Here is a 21,842-nt window from a genome sequence, read left to right as displayed (position 1 = left end):
CTAGAGCCAGCAAGCCACGACTACTGAAGCCACCTTGCCTAGAGCCTGTGCTTCGTCCACAACAAGAGTAGCCCGCACAACACAACGAAGAGTAAGCCCCCATTTACCACAACTAGAGAAAGCCCACGCACAGCAGTGAAGACCCAATGCAGCCAAAAATAAAAATAAATAAATAAATAAATTTTATTTAAAAAAATAAAGAAAGTGAAAAGACAATTCACAAAATTGGAGAAAATATCTGCAAATCATATATATGACAAGGAACTTGGAGATGGAATCTATAAAGAACTCTTACAACTCATCAATAAGAAGACAACCCAATTGAAAAAGATCTGGATAGACATTTCTCTAAAGAACACATACAAATGGCCAAGAAGCACATAAAGAGATGATCATTATTGGCCGTTAGGAAAATACAAATCAAAACCACAATGAGATACCACTTCACACTCACTACGACAATTATAAATAAAAAAGATGGATATAAAGTGTTGGTGAGAATGTGGAGAATCTGGAATCCTCATACATTGCTGGTGGAACGTAAAATGGTATCGCTACTTTGGTAGTTCATCAAAAGGTTAAACAGAGAATTACTATATGACCCAGAAATTCTACTTCTAGGTGTATACACAAGAAAATTGAAAACATACATCCACACAAAAACTTGTACATGAATGCTGACAGCAATATTATTGATAATAGCCAAAAACTGTAACAACCCAAATGTCCTTCAACTGGTGGTTAAACAAAATATGTATTGAGCCATAAAAGGAAATGAAGTAAAGATACATGATACAACATAGATGAAACTTGAAATCACTATACTTAATGAAAAAAGCCAGTCACAAAAGGCCACATGTTACATTATTCCAGTTATATGAAATGTCCAGAACAGACAAATACAGAGACTAAAAGCAGATTAGTGGTTGCCAAGAGCTGATATGAATGGGGAATAGTTTCTGTTCACTATAAAATACACAAACTATTATATGAAAAAATACTTTCAATTTTTGATAAGAACTTGCAAATTCAACTATTCACATCCTAGTGTGAAGTGTACACACTGGGGATATAAGTAACATAGGCAGGCTTTTTGAGCTAATCACAGTTAAATCCTGTAGATAACTAAACGTAAAACAGTTGACCCTTAAACAACATGGGTTTGAACTGCACAAGTCTACTTACAAGCAGATTTTTTTTCAATAAATATATTGCAAAACTTTTTGGAGATTTACAACAATTTGAATAAGCTTGCAGACGAACCACAGAGCCTAAGAAATATTTTTTAAAAATTAAGAAAAAAGGTGTGGCATGAATGCGTAAAGTGTATGTAAATATACATATAACATTCAAAATATGTGTTAATTGACTATTTATGTTATCAGTAAGGCTTTCATTCAACAGTAGGCTATTAGTAAAGTTTTGGGGAGCCAAGAGGTATACGCAAATATTCAACTGCCCGGAGTTCAACACCCCTAACACCTGTGTTGATCAAGGGTCAACTGTAATTAGTAACAAACTAGACATTGAAAATTTCAATATCTGAACATAAACCAGGGACTGAAAAATATTTTTTATATAGAATTCGATAGCAAATGATTTTGGCTTTGTGAGCATTCATCTTTACAGCGCCTCTGCCATTGTAATACGAAAGTGGCAATAACATAACACTAAAAGACTGAGAGTGGCTGTGTTCCAGTAACACTTTACTCACAAAACAGGAAGAAGCAGATTTGGCCTACAGGTCATAGATTGCCAAACCCTGAGTTAAACTCTGGTTGGGGAGACAAAATATAACAAAAAGTAAAGTGAAATAAACCAATCAGATAGAGCATATACCAAAGGAATGTACAGACACTATTAAAGAGGCGAAGAAAGACAAAGGAGAAATCAATGACTGAGCTATAGAAATAAAGTCTTTATGATATTATTTGCCAAACGAAGGAAATAATAACAATAATAATACAGGCTAATTTTGTTTTAATAAAGCATTTTCTTATATACAAAGGTTTATCCACCATCAACTAACAAATTCACATGAACAAAAGTCACGAAGGACACCTAATAAAAGAAAAAAATTGTCAATTTGATTTACTAACTCCACACAGATCAGGATTTAAGTCTTTGGAGACATACTAAGACAATAAATGTTTCTTAACTAAGGCTTAAAGCAAGCCTGGACATTTTGGAACAAAATGAGTAACACACATTTTATATTCATACTAAGCAAAGCATCCTAGAATCCTCTGTATCTTTAAAAATGCTTGTAGATCATCTAATGTTCTTTCAAGGGCTCCTCTACCCTTATCTATCAGTTATTGGTCAGCATAAAAAAATGACTTACTGGTTAGCATTTATAAAGACTGGAGAATAAGGAAAAAAAAAAAAACAGAAAAAGAAAAAAAGAAATTACTGACCTGTTCATCTACTGAATCCCCTGCACCTTTTAAAGACTCCATGGAGACTGAAGTAGCAGTCACCCTGGAAGTCTTAAGTTTAACATCAGCTTTTGGATTCACCATCTTGTGTCTTGATCTGATATTTCCTCCTGTAGAAATTCCTAAGGATTTCCATCAAACAAGATTTCAAAATTATATCTTTTCATTCTCTTAAACCCTGCCCCCATCAACCTCTTCCTTGATATCCTCTACTTATGGCACTTGATGGGGAAATCTCTTACTTTATAAACTTCATTTTAAGGCTCTGTTACTAAATAATGAATCATGAAAAGATGATGTTTTGCATGCAAAGATTCAACTGAAGTATTTTTAAATGGGGATGTGAACATCCGTAAGTCACATTAAAACCAATAAACTACAACATACCATACATACCTTAACTTATTGAAAATTAAAAATCTGATTCTTCACACAATTAGGATGCCTCCAGTGGTTCAGTTTTACTACTCATCTCTTAACAACCAGTAAGTAAGCTTTAAAGTCTATTACATAAACACTATATAAAGAAGTTTTCACATTTTTTTGAAATATAAAATTTAAACTATTATTTGTAATATGACAAGAAAAGAATCTCTTGCTCTTTAACACATGAATGAAGTATTCTGTAAATTCATCAAAAGCTGACTTGCCCAGCCAGCCCCTAAAATAAGGCAGTATTTCAAACCTTAGTGGGGTCATACCAAACATTAAAAAAAAAAAAAAAAAAAAATTAGGTTCTGATGAACTGTTCTGCATCTACTTATACCTGCAAAGTTATCCTAATGTTTTTATTTTCTCCTAACTCTTAAGAAGCAAAGGAAGTTTACCAAATTAATGCATAAAATCATACCTGGAACATACACTACTGACTGTTCTTCATCAGAAACTATGCAGGAAGACATAAAGGAAAATACTAGAAAAGATTATCCAACATCCAAACATTGCTGTTCTGTATTTCTGTTATAATTTGTAATTTGTTTTGACCTGGGAGTTTATAACTAGCTTTTAAAAACAAAACTAGAAAGCACCATAATTAAAATAAATGTAGCAAAATTAATAATCTTTTAAAGTTAATCTTTATACATTCACAACTATCTGCTTTGTAAAAATTTTGGAAGGCCTTGTTCCATAAAAGTTTTATCCATGCTTATTCCCAAGTGAGATACACTACAAATTAGTTTCCTTTCATTTTCTTTCCTTTCGTAAACAAGGAGTTAAATACTCCATTTTGCTCATCATCGGTGAATGACAAGTTATTTTAGGCATGAATTCGTAATTTCAAAGGGAGCTTTAGCTTTTAATTTTAAAGTAAGCTTTAGCATTGACATATATACAGTACCAAATGTAAAATGGATAGCTAGCGGGAAGCTGCTGCATAGCACAGGGAGATCAGCTCTGATGCTTTGTGAGGACCTGGAGGGGTGGGATAGGGAGGATGGGAAGAGGCTCAAGAGGGAGGGGATATGGGGATATATGTATACTTATAGCTGATTCACTTTGTTGTACAACAGAAACTAACACAACATTGTAAAGCAATTATACTCCAAAAAAGATATATTAAAAAAAAAAGAATCTGTAATTTCAAAGTGAGCTTCAGCTTTGAAGAACAAACACTGTTTGGGGGCAAGTCAATCATGCCAACACAAAAAACATTTTTTATTCTTCTGCAGTATATTCATGAAATGCCTCAAGAAGCCCTACTATTTAACAAGTTGAAGAAATTTAAGACAAAAAGGACTATTCTGAATTTCAAAAGGAGAAATTCAGAAAGGCTAGAACACTGCTATAGAAAGGGAACCAATATAATAAGAAAGTTTACTTTCCAGAAATAAAATTTTATTCAGAACTATATCTAAATCCAGGTATGTCCACCATTTGATAACCTTCTATTACACTTCCAGGAAGTAAGTGTCTAAACAATTTTTTTCAAATGATCTAGAAAATACTAAAGTTTTGTTACTTTATAAAACACTTTCTTTTCCAAAATTTGTAGACAAACCAATTATTAACTATTTCCTCCTGGGAAAAGGCTGGAATAAAACAGTGGATTAATAACATGTTAAAAAATCAATATATTTCAGTTCAGAATCAATTCTAGTAATGGAATCTTTTCAAGGAATGCTGATTGGAAATGCCTAGAATCCCTATGGAACACAAAGATGGTGCTTACTGTCTGAACTGCCAGGTGGTTTCTAACAGCTCTCTGCAGCACTATCACAGCTTCAAGCTTTTGGCTGATAGGGCCTCTAAAAACTTTAAATTCCCTTACACATCAGGGATGGCGCTTAGAAAATCTTAGGAGGCACATAAGACAAGTAAACAAGCAAAAACTTAGACCCCACAAGTCCAAGGAAATTGACTGCAACTAACACTGGAGCAGAGAGAGAATTTCTAAATTCACTGACATACAATCCAAAAAAAAATCCTTACAAAATGAAATTGTGCACGCTCTTTAACAGCAGATTCATTTTTTACATCCCTTGGGACTGCACACACTGCAGGTGCTCAATAAATGTTTAATCATTTGCTGTTGGAAATATACACATGGGAGAAAGTACCCAGCGGAAAAATGTCAAGATGACCCAGGACATGTTCCATACGGCAGTGTCTTCAACTAGAGTATAAAGTAGTGATGAATTTGCAGAACATTCTCCATCTCCAAGGATGACGTATGGAAAGACTGACATAACAGAGTCCTGGAAAACATACTACACTTCTCTGGATCATTCACAAAGGAGCCTGCTCAACAGCTGGAAGAGACCAGCCACTAAGGACCCCACTCAGCTGCACCTTGATTTGGAAGCTCATCAGGTATTTTACACTTTCTCCTCTCTTCTCAAACCAGATGCCACTTCCCCCATCCTTACTCTAAGCTAATAACTTTGCTTCCTACTTCTTTAAGAAAAACCAACTGTAGAAGCCTTCCACAAGCTTCTGTTTGCAGATCACATGATACTACATATAGAAAACCCTAACGACTCCACCAAAAAACTGTTAGAACGAATAAATAAATTCAGTTTGTTTATAAACAAAAGTTGTAGGATACAAAATCAATATATAAAAATCTGTTGCATTTCTATACAAGAATAACCAACTATCAGAAAGACAAATTAGGAAAATAATCCAATTTACAAATGCATCAAAAAAGAATAAAATATCTAGGAATAAACTTAACCAAGGAGGTGAAAGACCTATCCGCTGAAAACTATAAGACATTGATAAAAGAAAATGAAGAAAACACAAATACATATTCCATGCTCATGAATTGAAAGAATATTGTTAAAATGTCCATAAAGCAATCTACAGATTCAATGCAATCTCTATCAAAATTCCAATGCCATTTTTCACAGAAATAGAACAAACAATCCTAAAATTTGTATGGAACCACAAAAGACCCCAATTAGACAAAGCAATTTTGAGAAAGAAGAATAAAGCTGGAGGTATCACACTTCCTGGTTTCAAAATATTACAAAGCTATAGTTATCAAAACAGTACAGCACTAGCATAAAAACAGACACAAAAGACCCCCATGATAGCTACACTTTTCCTGCTTTATTTTTCTCCATGGCACCTGTAATCACTGGACATATAATATTATTTTACTTATTCATGAACTCATCTCATTTCACTAAAATGTAAGCAGCAAGCGGGTGAAGATTTGCATCGTTTTGTTCAATGTTGTATCACCTAAGGTCAAAGCATGCCTGGCTCATGGTAAACCATCTATGAACGAATGAAATTGATATTTATTTAATCCTATGAGGCACTGTCCAACAACTCAGTGTTATCCTTCTCTTTTTGTCCTATTCAGAATATGCACACAAAACCCACTAGCTACATCCATGCCAAATTTCTTTTCAAGTATAAAAACGCTAAATAAACAGACCTTAACAAAAGTTTTTATAAATAAGACAGAAATATTTGAAATTGCCTCCATCCAACCTATCCTTTCTAATCATTTGTAATCTATCTTCAGCTCTTTATCTTAAGAACCCAAATATTTACCTTCTTCAAATACAAAGATTCCCAACAAATATATATATTTTATGGCAAAGTCAAAGAGACACAATATATACGAAATGTATATTGGACCTCTTATTGGGTTCTATGTGCCACCTTAGTTCTACTTGGTTCATTTGGAAGTGCCTCAATAAGACAAGTACAGCAAATTATAAAGAGTCTTTAATGCCCAAGTTTCCGGAATTAAAGTAGTAATGAGAAACCCAAGGCAGAAGTGGTAGACAGAAATAAGTATACCTACCCTAACCAGGATCTCAAGAAAATAAACTTAGTACTTCCCACTCCACCCTAACCTTATGAGTTTGAATCACTTACCAACAACGTGCGTATTATTATTACTAACCACAACTATTTTCCTGACTAGTGTATTATTTTAACATCAACGTAAAGTCTCTATTTTTAAATAAAAACTCAATGGCAGAGATTATAGCTACTGCAATGTTTTGACCAGGTCCTTTACAGTTCTAACTAACATCAAGTTCATAATATTGTTAATGATAATACACTTGAGTGCACTTCAGCAAATTTAGATACTGAAGAAACACTAACTTCTTTTGATATTACCAGGAGCTATAATGAAGGAGGAAAGCAGTTTATGGCCGAAGGGGCATATTCTACTTGCAGATTTAAGCCATAAATGACAACATGGCATACTCATTGTTTACACATTGGGTATAAAGACATACCTTGTGCAAAACAGCACCGCTGAATCATATTGTGCAGGAGATACATAACTCATAAGAACAACAGTATGAAAAAGGTGATATTCAGTCACAGATGATCTGTCCTCAGATGACAGAAACATCCAGGACTAGGAAATCGCTCAATCATATTTCTCTAATTGCTTAGGTGAAACACTGAAAATCTTTCAATAGTGTGAAAATAATACCAGATTATAGGTGCATAATTTTTGGTCTTTTTCTATTGAAAGTTCTAATTATAAATGCTTTGGGGTGGTCTGGGAAGTCATCATTGTGACAAGAAAAGAGATCAAGATCAAAAGACACGTGACTAAATCAAATGATTGATAATTATTGTTATGCTTTTTAGCAAAGATTCAGTAACAAATTTATATTTGACATTGCTTTTATGTCCTATAGAGATTAAAATGAAAATATCTGAGTCTGGATATTAATTGGTCATTACGTGGAATAGGAAGGGTGATAGTGGTAACCTTGCAATTCCTTTCAAGCATCTGAATTTCTACAGAATGTAATCATCACCATTTTCCCCATATAATTTCAACTCCCCACTTTGAATGGGAAGATTAGTATTTTACATAAATGTTTAGAGTAAGGGAGAGTGTAAGAGAAAAGGAAGGCTATGTGACTTCTATATGAAATAGGGAGTAATATGACTGCACGAATAACTGAGAGTACAGGGTTGCTAAGACCAGGAGCATAGATTTAGTTTACATACCTATTAACTTAATCAGACCCACTGCAACAGACTGTCTCCCCTCCCCACGCCCCACACACATTCTATATCACAACAATATTCTTACATATTCTGTATCAGCACAATAGCATTGGTTATACAGAAAGTTAAGGAATAATAACCAAAGCCACATGGATGGTTATGAAAATGATTACACTAAAGAAGCACATTATAAGCTAATAATCTTCAAATATCTCTATCACAAAATTCTAACAATGCAGAGGTAATGTTTCATGAGAAAGTATGACTCATCCCAATTTCCTAACTTCCTAATTCAGCCCACTTGTTCCCAGTGTACATATTCTACTGATAGGTAAAGAAAAAAATATTTTATTTGCACAGTGCATCAGTGTGCTTTTATCCACCGTGTACACGATTTCACTTGATTCCCACCGACCTATCACACACAAGTGTAATTATGTTTAGAAAGTGCATAACACTAAACACGGAGCAACAAGAAATGCAAAAATATCCCACTCTCCACGGCATGACACTTTAATCCTAGTAATTCAACAAGGGTAACTGATAATACAACTTTCTAAGTTTTACTGAGAGCTAAGCAGAATGTGCAAAGAAAGATTCTGCCAAAGTTAAGAGCAATGCTTCCAACAATGCCATCACCAATCCTAGTAAACAGACAAAAAGACTTGCCTCTGCGGGCACCCAATACACTGAATGCCTTCCTTTCAGGTAACACTCCTCTAACATGAAACAAATTATCAGAACCAAAGATCAGCCTAGAACAGTCTACCTAACACAGGGAAAGAACCAGTTTTGTCAGACATCTCATCATAGATACTAATCTGGGAATACTACCGCAAGGATAAAAGCGCCACAGCTTCTCTACCATAAAACAACCCAAGAACTTCAGTCCTGCTAGTGGGACCCGCAATCTACATGCAAATCAACACCACTTCCAGGCCCTAAAATCTGCATCGCGTCCTATTCCATAATCATCATCACCAGATCATGTCCGTGTGAAACCAAGTCCACACTTCTCCAAAGATCTCAGTATGAAAATAAATCACCACTGACAGGCCTTCTAAGTCCGACAAGGTCCTGACTTACTCTTAACAACGCAGACTGAGGACACTCCTAAACCAAGACAAAAAGCTCTTGGACCACCCAACACCATGCACTCCTCCACAAGCTCACTCCGAAGAGACTAGGCCGGCCGGAGGTCATCCCGGGCAGAGGGACCCTTGCAGCCCCAGGAGAGGCCAAGACTCTAGGCCATCTTTCCAGAGCTCACCGCCAAGGAGGGCTGGGAAACATCTGTGCCGAGTCCCCACGCCTGAACTCCAGCCTGGAGACAGTGCAGGCTCTCTGACACCTAATACCCAAGCACGAGCATAGCCCAGCACCCGGACGGCGGCCGGACGGGACGGCCCCGCCACCGGGGTCCGCGGCAAGCTTCTTCCCTGCACTCCGCGTCCCTCGCGACCGTTCGCCGCACCGGGTAAAGCGCCGGCGCCCCCTGGCAGGCGGGCAAAGGATACAGTCGCGGCTCCAGAACGCCGCCGCGCCGAGTCGGGAGGGGCCCTCCACGTCCGCCATCTTGAAACAACCGCCACTCGGGGCGTCCCGCCGAGGCCGTCCAACCCCGGCCTCCAGGCCCGGTCCCGATTGGCCGCACTGCGCAGAGGCCCGCCCCCGCTTACGCAGCCGGCCCGGGCGGGGCGGGAGGGTCCGGGCGGTGGAGTCGCCGTGTCCCGGCGGCGTGGTGTGGAGCCCCCGCCGGGGCGGCGGGAACGAGCGCCTCGTAGAACTGCTACTCCCAGAGCAGCCCGGGCCCCCCATCTCCGCCCAGCCGCGCTCTCAGGCTCCGAGCACTACAACTCCCGGCATGCCGTGAACTTGACGGCCGCGCCTCCCGGGCGGAGTCCGGCCCTCCCGGCCGCCCGGCTCCCCCGCCCTGTCCCAGCCGCTCCTCAGACTGCGCGCGGAGCTGGGATGCAAGCCATGGAGGAGACACCGCCCCCGTTGCTGGGCAGCAACAAGCCGCACCTGGAGAAGCTGACCTTGGGGGTCACCCGCATCCTAGGTGAGTGGGACGGGGGGGCCGTGGGGGCCACTGCGGGACGAGGGGTGTGCCGTGGAAGCACGGAGGGAAGGCAAGAGCCGGACCCTGTAGGCCAGTGGGCATCGCGGCTGTAACTTCCGTTGTTAAGGGGGAAATTGGGGAATGGGGTGCTTGACTAGGCCGGGGAAGGGTTTGCGGGGAGTGTGGATACAGAGATGTGAAGCTCGAAGGTCGCCCCACCCGAAGTCCCACAACAGGGCCCAAGAAGGTCGGGCATAGATGTTCAAAGGGGAGGCAGCAGGCACCTGACAGTTGGGGGGTTGGCTGTCCCGAGAGGCCTTCTTGGCCTCTGGTAGCAGAGAGAGCTGGGGGAATGTTGCAGCCAACCTCCCAGGGTACCAATTCCCATGCGCCTCCCCGTACATGGTACCTGAAGTGGTCCAGAGGAATCAAGGCTGGCACCATTGAATGAATGGGTGGTTTTCCTTTACTAACCTTTAATAAGCACTAACCTTTACTTAGTACCCACCGCTATGTTACATGCTGGGGCAACAATAAAATAAAATGAAATGAAACACAAACACAGTTCAGTAATCTGTTATCGCTCAGAAGTAGCACACAGGAGGAGGTGATTGACCTTACCTGGAGAGTTAAGAAATACGTCCCACGGGAGATGATGCTAAATTTTGAAAGACAAATGGGAGTTAGCCAGATAACTAAGGAGGAAGGCAATCTAAGCAGGTCGGAACAGTATGCTTCAGTGCCTTCCCATCGCATTCATAATAGAATCCAAATTCTGTACCATGGCCCACAAGTCTGCTATAATTTGCCCTCATCTGTCTTTCTGACGTTATTTTCACTCTGGCTTTGCCGCAGTAGCCTCCTTGTACCATTAGCACACTAAGCTTATTCCCACTTAAAGGCTTTTGCGATTTACTAGACCTTGCATCTGGAATTCTCTTCCTGTCAATGTCTGTCTCCGACTTCATTCAGATCTCTGATTGAATATCATGAGCTCAGAGAAACCTTTCCTGAATATAGTCTTAATAACACCCTTCCCTATTACTCTGTTCCCTTAACCCACTTTTTTTTTTTATCCTCACGGCTTTGTCACTACTTGAAATTATATATTTTACTTGAAATTATATATTTATTTGGTTGGTTTTTTTGTCTGTCTTTTTTTCTGTAGTAGAGGTCCATGAGAATAGGAACTTTGTATTGCTCTTCCCTGTATTCCCCAGTGCCTAAGACAGTAAATGAGGCATGAAACATCCTGATGTGTTTGGGAGAAGTGATAGATTTTAGAAATGAAATTATAGAGTAGGGCTAGGAGAGGTCTAATCATCAAGATCACCCATATCCTATCTCCTCATTCTTATCCAAACTTCTGCCCTGTTGCTTCTTGTACTCCTGGGCTTAGGCAGGTCTTGCTATTCCACAGGCATGCTTCATTAGTATCTTTATAAGTCTAGGAAGTTTTCTCTAAATAAGAAGTTATTTTCTTTTGATAAATGTTTAATCCAATCAAGCCAACTAAATTTCCCTTAAGCTGTCAGCTCGATTTAAAGACCTAAATAATTAAGTGACTGTAAACATTTTAAATTTCATTTATGCATTTAATATATTCTATCTATTAAGCATTTCACATGTCTGGCAAACTGGTAATAGCTACAAGTCAAAAACTACGTGAGGAATTAACTGGCTCTGTTAAACTTTTAGGAAATCTAGCCTCCTGTAAACAGTCTATTTATAAACTTAATCAAAACCTAATAATTTCAAGTTAAAAAGCACAAGTCGAAAATCATTTGCAGACATACCTCAGAAATATTGGGGGTTTGGTTCCAGACCACTGCAATAAAGTGGATATCCTAATAAAGTGAGCCACACAAATTTTTGGTTTCCCAGTCCATATAAAAGTTATGATTACACTATACTGTAGTCTATTAAGTGTGCAATTGCATTGTGTCTAAAATAAATGTATATACCTTAAAAAAACTTTATTGCTAAAAAATGCTAAATATCATCTGACAATGCAGGGTTGCCACAAACCTTCAATTTGTAAAAAACACAATACCTGAGAAAAACAATTTTACTGCACAAAAAAGTGCAGTAAAATGAGTATGCCTGTATATTATTTTTTCACATTTGTTTTTTGTTTGAAAAGATAATATATTAAGGGGATTTTTTTTAAAACAAGGCAGCTGAAGTCAGTGGTGGGTGTATGGTAAACAACCTCCCTAAAAGATATGAAATGACTCCACAATTGCATTTTTATCCAAAACCAAACTCTCAGCATTGCTTAAAGACAGAGAATACCATCTGTTCAGAATGGCCGAATAAAAAGAGAAAAAGCAACAAATCACAGGGCCAGACCCTAATTGTTCCTGCCACACTCCCTCACTACTAGAAGGCTCTGTGACAAGCAGACAGACCCATGAAGAGGCTAGTTGGAGCAATCAACAGAAACTAGAAACTAGCATCACTAACCTAGAAATCTTTTTAAACAGCACAATAATGCAAAATGAAGGAGAGAAAAGTAAAACCCATAGAGAACTAATGCTAAAATCAGGAAATAAAATGTCCAACAGACAGCTGAGGAAAACTCTTAACCAAAAACCAACTGTGAAGCAGAAGAAAATGGTAAGTCTAAACTCCAGACAAAATTAAAATACATGAACAAGTATAGAAAATTCAATGAAAGAAAGTGTGAACCAAGGATATAATATCTAGCCAAACTGTCTTTAAAATAAAAGAACTTAGGGAATTCTATACCCATGAACCCTTCCTGAGGAATCTACTGGAGGATAGATTTCATCAAATCAGATATAGCTTGGGAAACCTTCAGCAAAAAAACTGATGCTGAGCATCATTTTCATACAGACACATACACGTGAACATACATAAATACATACACATAAGACTAAAGCAAAGGTGGGAGGAGAGTGGAAGAATGATGTACCAGTTGTTATCTATTATGACAAATTAAAAGGGCATTTGAAAGGGTATAAGTACAATGTAACTGTTGGGCAGATTTCTTAGATGACCTCCAATGCCACCTACCTGTGTATAATACTTTACTCTTGAAAATGGGCAGGACCTGTGAAGATGATGAATGTCATTCTATGGCTTAGGTTACATTATATGACAAAGGCAGAGATTTTTTGGTGTATGTAATTGAAGTACCTAATCAGTTGACTTTGACTTAAAAGGGACATTATCCTAGGTAGGCCTGACCTAATCAGGTGAGCATTCTAAAAGAGGGTATAGAAGTCAGACAGATTTCCTCCTGGCTTTGAAAAAGTAAGCTGCCATGTTATGAGAGATCCTAGGAGAGGACCAATAGCAAGGAACTGCTAGTGGCTTCTAGGAGCTGAGAGCAGCCTCCTAGCTCATTGTCATCAAGAGAACAGGATCCTCAGTCCTACCACTGCTAAGTGTGGTAATTTGTTATGCAGCATAGAAAACTAGTACATATTTTATTACCTGGAAGTGGGTGCTTCTGTAACATATACCTAAATGGAAGTGTCTTTGGAACTGGGAAGTGGCTGGAGGCTGGAGGAACTTTCAGGAACTTGATAGAGAAAGTCAAAATCACCATGAAAAGACTGTAATAGAAATCTGGACTATAACAATATGGAGAATACTGCTGGTGAGGACTCAGAAGGAAATAGCATAATGGCAGAAATAAATCCTACCTTATTAGTAGTTACATTTAATGTAAATAAACTAGACACTCCCATGAGAAGGCAGAAATTGACATAAGATTTTAGAAAAACAAAAACATGATTCAAATATACCCAGTCTACAAGAGACACATTTTGTATTTAAAGACACAAATAGTTAAAAGTGAAAAGATGGGGGAAAAATATACCATGCAACTAGAACCCAAAGTAGAGCTTGAGTGGCTATACTAATATCAGGCAAAATAATCTTTAAAACAAAGTTCATTATTAGAAACAAAGGAGGAGGGCTTCCCTGGTGGCGCAGTGGTTGAGAGTCCGCCTGCTGATGCAGGGGACACGGGTTCGTGCCCCGGTCCGGGAAGATCCCACATGCCGCGGAGCGGCTGGGCCCGTGAGCCATGGCCGCTGAGCCCGTGCGTCCGGAGCCTGTGCTCCGCAACGGGAGAGGCCACAACAGTGAGAGGCCCGCGTACAGCAAAAAAAAAAAAAGAAACAAAGGAGGACAGTTCATAATGATAATAGGTGTCAATGCTCAGAAAGGCAAAACATTTATAATCTATGTGTACCTACAAAGGCCCAAAATACATGAAGCAAAAACTGACAGACTTGAAAGGAGAAGTAGACAATTCAACAATAATAGTTTGATACTTAAATGCCCTACTTATAACAATGGATAAAACACCTAAGCAGGAAGTCAACAAGGAAATAGTAAACTTAAGCAACACTGTAAATCGACTATACCTAACAGACATCCATAGAACACTTTACCCTAAAAGAGTAGAATAAAAATTCTTCTCAAGTATACATGGAGTAACCTCAAGAATAAACCATATGTTTGACAAGCTGAAATAAATTTTAAAGGATTGATGTCATACAAAGTGTTCTCTGATGATAGAACACATCCAAACTGTGGGATAGAGTGAAAACATAAAAACAAATCAGACTTCCTCAATCTGATAAAGGGCATCTATGAAAAATCCATGGCTAACATTATACTCAATGGTGAAAAACTGTATGATTTACCATTAAAATCAGGAAAAAGGCAAATATTCATGGGATCCCCAGCACCACACCAGGTTTGACAGTTCACTAGGAGGATTACAGGACAGACAGTCATGTGATTTATTACAGCAGAAACAAAGGGAAAGGTGCATGTGGGGAAATCAAGGAAACCAGATGTAAGTTTTCTCTCAGTGAAATCACATGGGACACAATTGTTCCAGCAACGTGTGACAACACATCTGAAATGTTGTCTACTAGGGAAGCTTATTTGAGCCCAGAAGTCCAGACCTGTTATTGGAAATCCATCATTCAGACATCCTCTACCTAGTATGTACCAAATTTGAGACTCCCAGCGGAAAGCTTGTGTTCAGCATAAACCATATTGTAACAACAGGTAGGTACAATGAGCCATTCTTTTTTTTTTTAAATAAAGTGAGCCATTCTTACCAGGCAATGGTGGGAACCCTCCTGAAATCCAAATTCCCAGATGCCAGCCAAGAACCAACCTTACAAGCAGGCCTTTCTAAATATTGCAGTCTCAGGCATGCTGTGTTCACTCTTTTTTGCACATAAGAACTCTCCTCTTACAACTTCTATTCAGCATTTTACTGGAGATTCTAGTCAGAACAATTAGACAAGAAAATGAAATAAAGACATACAATTTGGAAAGAAAGAAGTAAAGAGCTATTTGCAGGTAACATGCTCTTGTATATTAAAAAAGTCCTAAGAAATCCACCAAAAAAAGGGGAAAAAACCCTACACATTAGCAATGAACAATCCAAAAATAAAATTACAGAAACAATTCAATTTACAATTGGGTCAAAACAGTAAAATACTTAGTAAAAAGTTAAATTAACAGAAGTAAGGAGTGAACGAGCACATTAACAGAAGTGCATGACTTGTACACTGGAAACTACAACACGATATATAAAGAAGGAGAACCTAAGTAAATTGGAAGACATCTCATGTTTATGGTTTGGAAGTCTTAATACTGTTAGAATCCCATACTCCCCAAATTGATCTAAATCTACAATCCCTATGAAAATGTCAGCTGCCTCTTTTGCAGAAATTGACAAATAACCCAGTCCTAAAATTAATGTGGAAATGAAGGACACCCAGAATAGCCAAAACAATCTTGGAAAAGAGGAACAAAAATTAGAGGACTTAAACTTCACTATTTGAAAATTTACTACACTTGGGATAATGAAAATGTTCTGCAGATGAATAGTGGTAATAGTTGCACAACAATGTGAGTGTACTTAACTGTACACTTCAAAATAGTTAATATGGCAAATTTTATGTATATTTTACTATGATAAAAAAATTTACTCCAAAGCTACAATAGCCTTTACTGTGGCACTGCCATAAAGATAGAAATATAGATCAATGGAATAGGATTGAGACTCCAAAACTAAACTAACACATTTATGGTCCACTGATTTTCAACAAGGATGGCTGTACAACTCAGTGGGGGGAAAACAATCTTTTCAACAAATTGTTTTGTGACAACTAGATAGCCACATGCAAAAGAATGAAGTTGGACTCCTACCTCAATTCAAATACAAAAATTAACTCAAAATGGATCTTAGATATAAATGTAAGTGCTAAAACATAGACCTTGGATTCATTTTTAATGACTTTGGATTAGGCAATAGATTCTTAGATCTGATGCCAAAAGTACAAGAAACAAACAAACAAAATAGATAAATTGGACTTCATCAAAATTAAAGATGTTTGTGCTTTTAAGGATACCATCAAGAAAGTGAAAAGACATCCACAGAAAAGGAGACTTTTTGCAGATCACATATACAATGAGGGACTTATGGGTGGAATCTATGAAGCTCAACAAAAAAAGTCAAATAACCCAATTTAAAAGGATCTGAATAGATAAACATTTGTCCAAAGAAGACATACAAAGGCCAATAAGCATGTGTAAAGATGGTCATCATTGATCATTAGGGAAATTCAAATCAAAACCACGGTGAAATACCACTTCACACCCACTAGGATGCCCATAATCAGAAAGACTGACCTAAGTGTTGGTAAGGAAGTGGAGAAACTGGAACACACACATACACCACAGGTGGGAATGTAAAATGGCACTCTCACTTTGGAAAACAGTTTGTCACTTCCTCAAAAAGTTAAACATAGTTACCATATGACCTAGCAGTTCCACTTCTGGTTATATACCCAAGAGAAATGAAAACATTTACATGCAAAAATATGTACACAAATGTTCTTAGAAGCATTATTTGTAATAAAGTAGAAACAGTCCAAATGTCCATCAACTGATGAATGGGTCTAAAAAATGTGATATATCTATACAATAGAAAATGTTGGCAATAGTAAGGAGTAAAGTACTGATACATGCTACAATATGGATGAACCTTGAAAACTAAATGAAAGAAGAGTTATGAAGCCCATGTGTTGTGTGATTTCATTTATATGATCTATAGTGGGCAAATCTATAGAGACTTAAAGTGAATTAGTGATTGCCAGAGGATGCTGGAAATGGGAAAGGGTACAAGGTTACTTTTTCAGGAAAGGACACATAACTCTGTGAATATACTAAGAACCACTGAATTATATACTTTAAAAGGGTGAAATTTATGGTATGTGAGTTATATCTCAATAAGGCTTTTTTTTTAAATAAAAAGGAATCCTAAAAACAGCCCTCCAAGATTTCCTGCACCAGGACTGTGAAACTGATGAGATATAACACCTGTGATTTGTTGTGTTAAATGGCAAAAGGGAGATTATCCAGGTGAGCCTAATCTAATCACATGAGCCCTTTACAACATGCTGTTAACAGAAGGGGGAGTCAAAGAGATTTGAAACATGAAATATTTGTTATGCTGTTGCTGCCTTGAAGGTGGATGGGAACACATGGGAAAGACTACAGCTGAGAGTGGCCCCAGGTGACAGCAAGCAAGGAATGGAGACTTCATTGCTACAACCACAAGGAGTTGAATTCTGCCAGTAACAGGAATGGAAGATGACCTGGAGCACCAGATGAAAACAGAACAGCTGACACCTGAGCAGTCAGTGCACCTGGCTTATGGACTTCAGCCTCAGCAGAGAATCCAGTCATGCTGTGCCAGACTTCTGAGCTACAGAACTGTGACCTAGGTGTTGTTTAAAGCTGCTAATTTGTGGCAATTTATCATGCATCAGTAGAAAATGATACATTCCCCCAAATATTTTAAAGAGAGGAACGAATGATACCCATCTCGAAAAGAAATATGTGTAATATAATACGTATAATTATAAAATATTAAGATAAAGCTGAGACCAGACATATCCCTCACAGCAACAAATATGAATGGGCTTAAGTCACCTAGTAATAGAAAAAGATTTTAAATCTAGCTTACAAAACCCAACTTTTTGCCGTTTCCCAAAACTAAAACAACTAAAGCAAACTAATTCAGAAATGTTAAAAATGAAGAGATGGATACATGTTTTGGGGTCCCACAACTGTCCACAAGTTCAGTGATTCACTAGAAGGACTTACAGGATGCAGACAGGACTCCCAGCTATAGTTTATTATATCAGTCAGCTGGTGCCTGGGAATCTGACCTTTGACATATCAGGTGGCATCTAGAGGAAGCATGTATAGGCTTCTGCAGTTTTCCCTGCTGCGAGTGGTCGCATAGAATACACTCCTTCCTTAAGCAGTGAAGTGCTGCAATATGTTTGCAGTGTTTCTGCCCAGAGAAGCTTGCCTAAGACTCAAATTCCAGAGATTTTACTGGGGCCTGGTCAGGTAGGCAAAACAACCAGCCACAGCTATAGTTACCAACCCTTTGAGTTAGGCCCCAACAAGGGTCCTTCTGCCCAGTATCCTTAGAGCCAATAGAACGAGACCGAGTTTGGTTCAGAAGCACAGGAAAGTTTTATTCTTTGGTCAAAGAATGGAAAGGTGCCAGCTCACACTCTAGAGTCCAGCTCTCCCTCACAGGCTGTGGGTGGGGCTGCTTTGTAGGGTTCTAGTCAGTGGGGAGGGAAGCGGGTAGAGTTCTCACATAGCAGCACAGCTGTGCTGTTTGCGCTCCAGATCGCAGTGCCAGGCGTAGCCTCTCTGCCCACGGCCCACTGAGGCCATTTTGAGTTGAGGTGTTACACACAGAGCTGCACACAGTCCATTGAGGTGTCTGCACAGCCATTTTGCACCAGGAGCTCTGGTCTGAGGTGCTGGGTGCGAGGCCTCTGCACACAGTACACTATGAACAAGTGAAACAAGATGAAGCACAAAGGAAAAAGAAAAAGGTTAGACTTTATTACCCAGATTCTATTTTTTATTTCCTGGGAATTGTTAATTCTGGCTTTGCGGGTGACAAACCCCTCCTCTGGTTTTTGTCCTGCTCCATTCTTGAGGGGCGCTGAGGGGTGCAGGTCTGTCTTCTGTAACTACTTCCTGCTGATTTCAGGCATTGTCATCACCCTGGGTGGAGGAGTGGAAGTCGCCAGCTGCCTTTAGATCTGTGTGGTTGTACCTAGGCCTTGGCCCTGAGCAACCACCATTTGTCTAATCTTTTGGGAACAAAGGACTTCAGACAATTTAAGATACATGGCCTAAGAGAACAGTGGTTACATGTCAAATGACAAGAGAATAATGGTGATATGTCAAATTTTTCCTAAAAATGAAAATATCTCGGTCTTTGGCCTGTGGGCAAGTCTGCCCTGATGTCAAGGCTCAGTGCCAGGGCTGCGTCTCCCTGGTCATGCTTTTGTTGTTTTGCAGGAGAAAAGCTTAGGGTCTTAGAGAGGATCACACGAGTAGTCAGGGGCGCCATTGCCCCATGTTGTGTCTCTGCAGGTTGGGGCTCGGGGGTCTCTTCCCTTGAGTGCAGAGTCCCCATGGAGTGACCCCTGCAACTTCAGGGCAGAGTGGGTGGTTAGGCTCACCAAGTGGGTTCTGTCCCACTTAGCCGTGAGCTGATCTTGCAGCTGCTGGGTTTTGAGATTTTTAGGTTCACCCAGGCCCCTGGCCAGAAGGGGTGGAGGGCCAGGTCAGTGGGTGTGGGCAGCACCTGGTCACCATCTTCTGTGACAGCTTTCATTATTTCTCCTACCTGGAGGGCATGCTTGAGTTGTTCCATTTCAAGGGGGCTAAGGTGTCCCTTCTCTTGGACTTGGGGAATGGGTCTACCATACATGAGTTCAAATGGACTTAACTTTGATTACCCCTTGGGGTAACCACATGCAGAGCAGGGCTATCGAAAGCAACTTAATCCAGTGTTCTTGAGTTTCCTAACATAGCTTGGCTCAGGCTGATTGGACCTTGAGTTTCAGGGTATGATTGGATCTCTGTCCTTGATGATTGGGGTCTCCAGACTGAGTGCAAGGTCCGTTTTATGCCCAGGGCACTCATTACCTCCTTCGTCACTTGAGACACAAATGCTGTACCATTATTGCTTTGCAGGGATCTTGGGAGCCCAAACCTGGCGATTATATCTTTTAGTAATGCCTTAGCCACTTCAGCTGCCATTTCAGTTCTAGCAGGGAATGCTTCTATCCACTCAGAAATTGTGTCTACTAGCACCAAGAGATACCTGAAATTGCCCAGTACTCTTGGCATGACGGTGAAATTAATCTGCCAGTCTTCTCCAGGATATGTCCCTCTGGTCTGAATGGGCCTGATCTGGGGGCCTCTGGAGGGTCTGGTTTGGGGGGTTGTTCATTGTGCAGATGGGGCATGTCTCATCTATCCGACTGATTATACTTTTCATGCCAGGAATTACCATGAGCTTAACTAACCAATTATATAGGGCTTCCTTCCTGTAGTGAGTCTTTTGATGAGCCTCTCTGATGGCTTGACAAGCTATAGTTTGGGAAAAGAAGCATTGACCATGTTCATTAGCTAGCCACCCATGGCCTCCTAGGTCTCTGTTGAAGCCCAATTTTCAGTCTTTGTCTAATTTTGTAGATTTTGTACAGTCTTTGTGTAGATTGGGGAATAATTGGATGGATCTGGCCTTTGAGGTATGAGGGGTAGTTGACAAGTTACAGTTTCTAGGACCACCCTTTTGGCAGTTGCATCCGCTTTGTTTCCCTTTATTACCTCTGTATTCCCTTTTCGTGAGACCTACAGTGAATCACTGCCACCTTTTTTGGAAGCTGTACTCCTCCTACGAGCTTCAATATGCTTAAGCCACGTTTCACCTGTTTCTTCCCTGCAGTAAGCATACCTTGTTCCTTCCAGATAGCCCTGGCTGTGGGTAGGATGGCATACACATACCTGGGAATCTGTGTAAACATTTAAGATTTTCCCTGTCCCGTGCTCTAGGGCTCAGGTGAGGGCTATCAACTCCACCTTTTGGGCGGAAGTCCCGGTGGGGGGATGGGGGTGGGTAGCTTCTCACTTCTATGACTTGGGTGTGGGAGGTTACTGCATGTCCCACCAGCCTTTTCTCCTCTCCCATAAAACTACTCCTGTCTGTGAGCCATTCCTCTTTGGCATTTGGGAGAGGCTCACTTCCTAGGTCGGGGCAACTGGAATAGACTGTGTCTGTGGTTTCTATATGATCATGCTCCAGGGGCCCTGTTTCTGTGGGTAGCAGGGTGGCAGGATTTAGTGTGTGACAGGTTTTTGTGGTAGCCAATGGGTTGTCTAAAGGCATAGCCTGAACTTGAATCAACCTTCCAGGGGATAACTATTCTGTTCCCTTAGAACTTCCTAAAACCTGAACCTGGTGTGGAGTCAAGCTGAAATGTCAGGTGCAGCTGCTTTGCACTAGGAACTCTGTTCTGAGGTGCCAGTACAAGGCCTCTGCACGCAGTACCCTATTAAGGAAGTGAAACTAGACCAAGGCGAAAGGAAATAAAAAAGATTAGACTTTACCTTATTTTCCAGATTCTATGTTTATTTCCTGGGAGTTGTCAATGAGCTTTGCCCATGACACTATGGAAATTTTAGACTCCCAAAAGGATAGCAAATGTTTATTGGTTTAACCAAAGATGGGCAAAACAGCCTTATCAATGTAGAACACGTGCAAAGGCCAGATTACGAGGCACCAGCTACAGGTGAACCCTACAAGCTGGTCCTTCTAAAGATATTAACCTCAGGTTGGCTATGTGCAGTCCACCCTACTCCACCCCCAGCCCTCCAGATGCCTCACCTTCAAGCCCTGGCTTCATGTATTCTTCTTACCCAATTCTTTGATTTGTGTAATAAACTGTTAACTTGTTCTCTTTGAATAATCTTATGTAGTCTTAAGTTTTATTTTCTGACTCTAAAGG

The 21,842-nt window shown here is 39.7% G+C and overlaps 2 protein-coding genes across 3 annotated transcripts in view; one reads left to right on the top strand and one right to left on the bottom strand.

Moving 5' to 3' along the window:
- Positions 1-9,688, bottom strand: part of KIAA1328 (KIAA1328 ortholog) — a 385,660-nt gene extending 375,972 nt beyond the window's left edge. The window contains exons 1-3 of the mRNA XM_060028920.1: positions 9,395-9,688; positions 3,289-3,324; positions 2,418-2,560 (exon numbers count right to left, since the gene is read on the bottom strand). Coding sequence (XP_059884903.1) covers positions 2,418-2,560; positions 3,289-3,324; positions 9,395-9,452 — 237 coding nt within the window. The 5' untranslated portion in view covers positions 9,453-9,688. The remainder of the gene's footprint in view (positions 1-2,417; positions 2,561-3,288; positions 3,325-9,394) is intronic.
- The window catches only part of TPGS2 (tubulin polyglutamylase complex subunit 2), a 66,096-nt gene continuing 53,854 nt past the window's right edge, over positions 9,601-21,842 (top strand). For both annotated transcript variants that reach the window (XM_060028922.1, XM_060028921.1), the window contains exon 1: positions 9,601-9,939. In XM_060028922.1, coding sequence (XP_059884905.1) covers positions 9,849-9,939 — 91 coding nt within the window. In that variant the 5' untranslated portion in view covers positions 9,601-9,848. The remainder of the gene's footprint in view (positions 9,940-21,842) is intronic.

This window comes from Delphinus delphis, chromosome 13 (genome assembly GCF_949987515.2).
Source record: "Delphinus delphis chromosome 13, mDelDel1.2, whole genome shotgun sequence".
Taxonomy (NCBI): Eukaryota; Metazoa; Chordata; class Mammalia; order Artiodactyla; family Delphinidae; genus Delphinus; species Delphinus delphis.
This window is presented reverse-complemented; position numbering and strand designations above follow the sequence as displayed.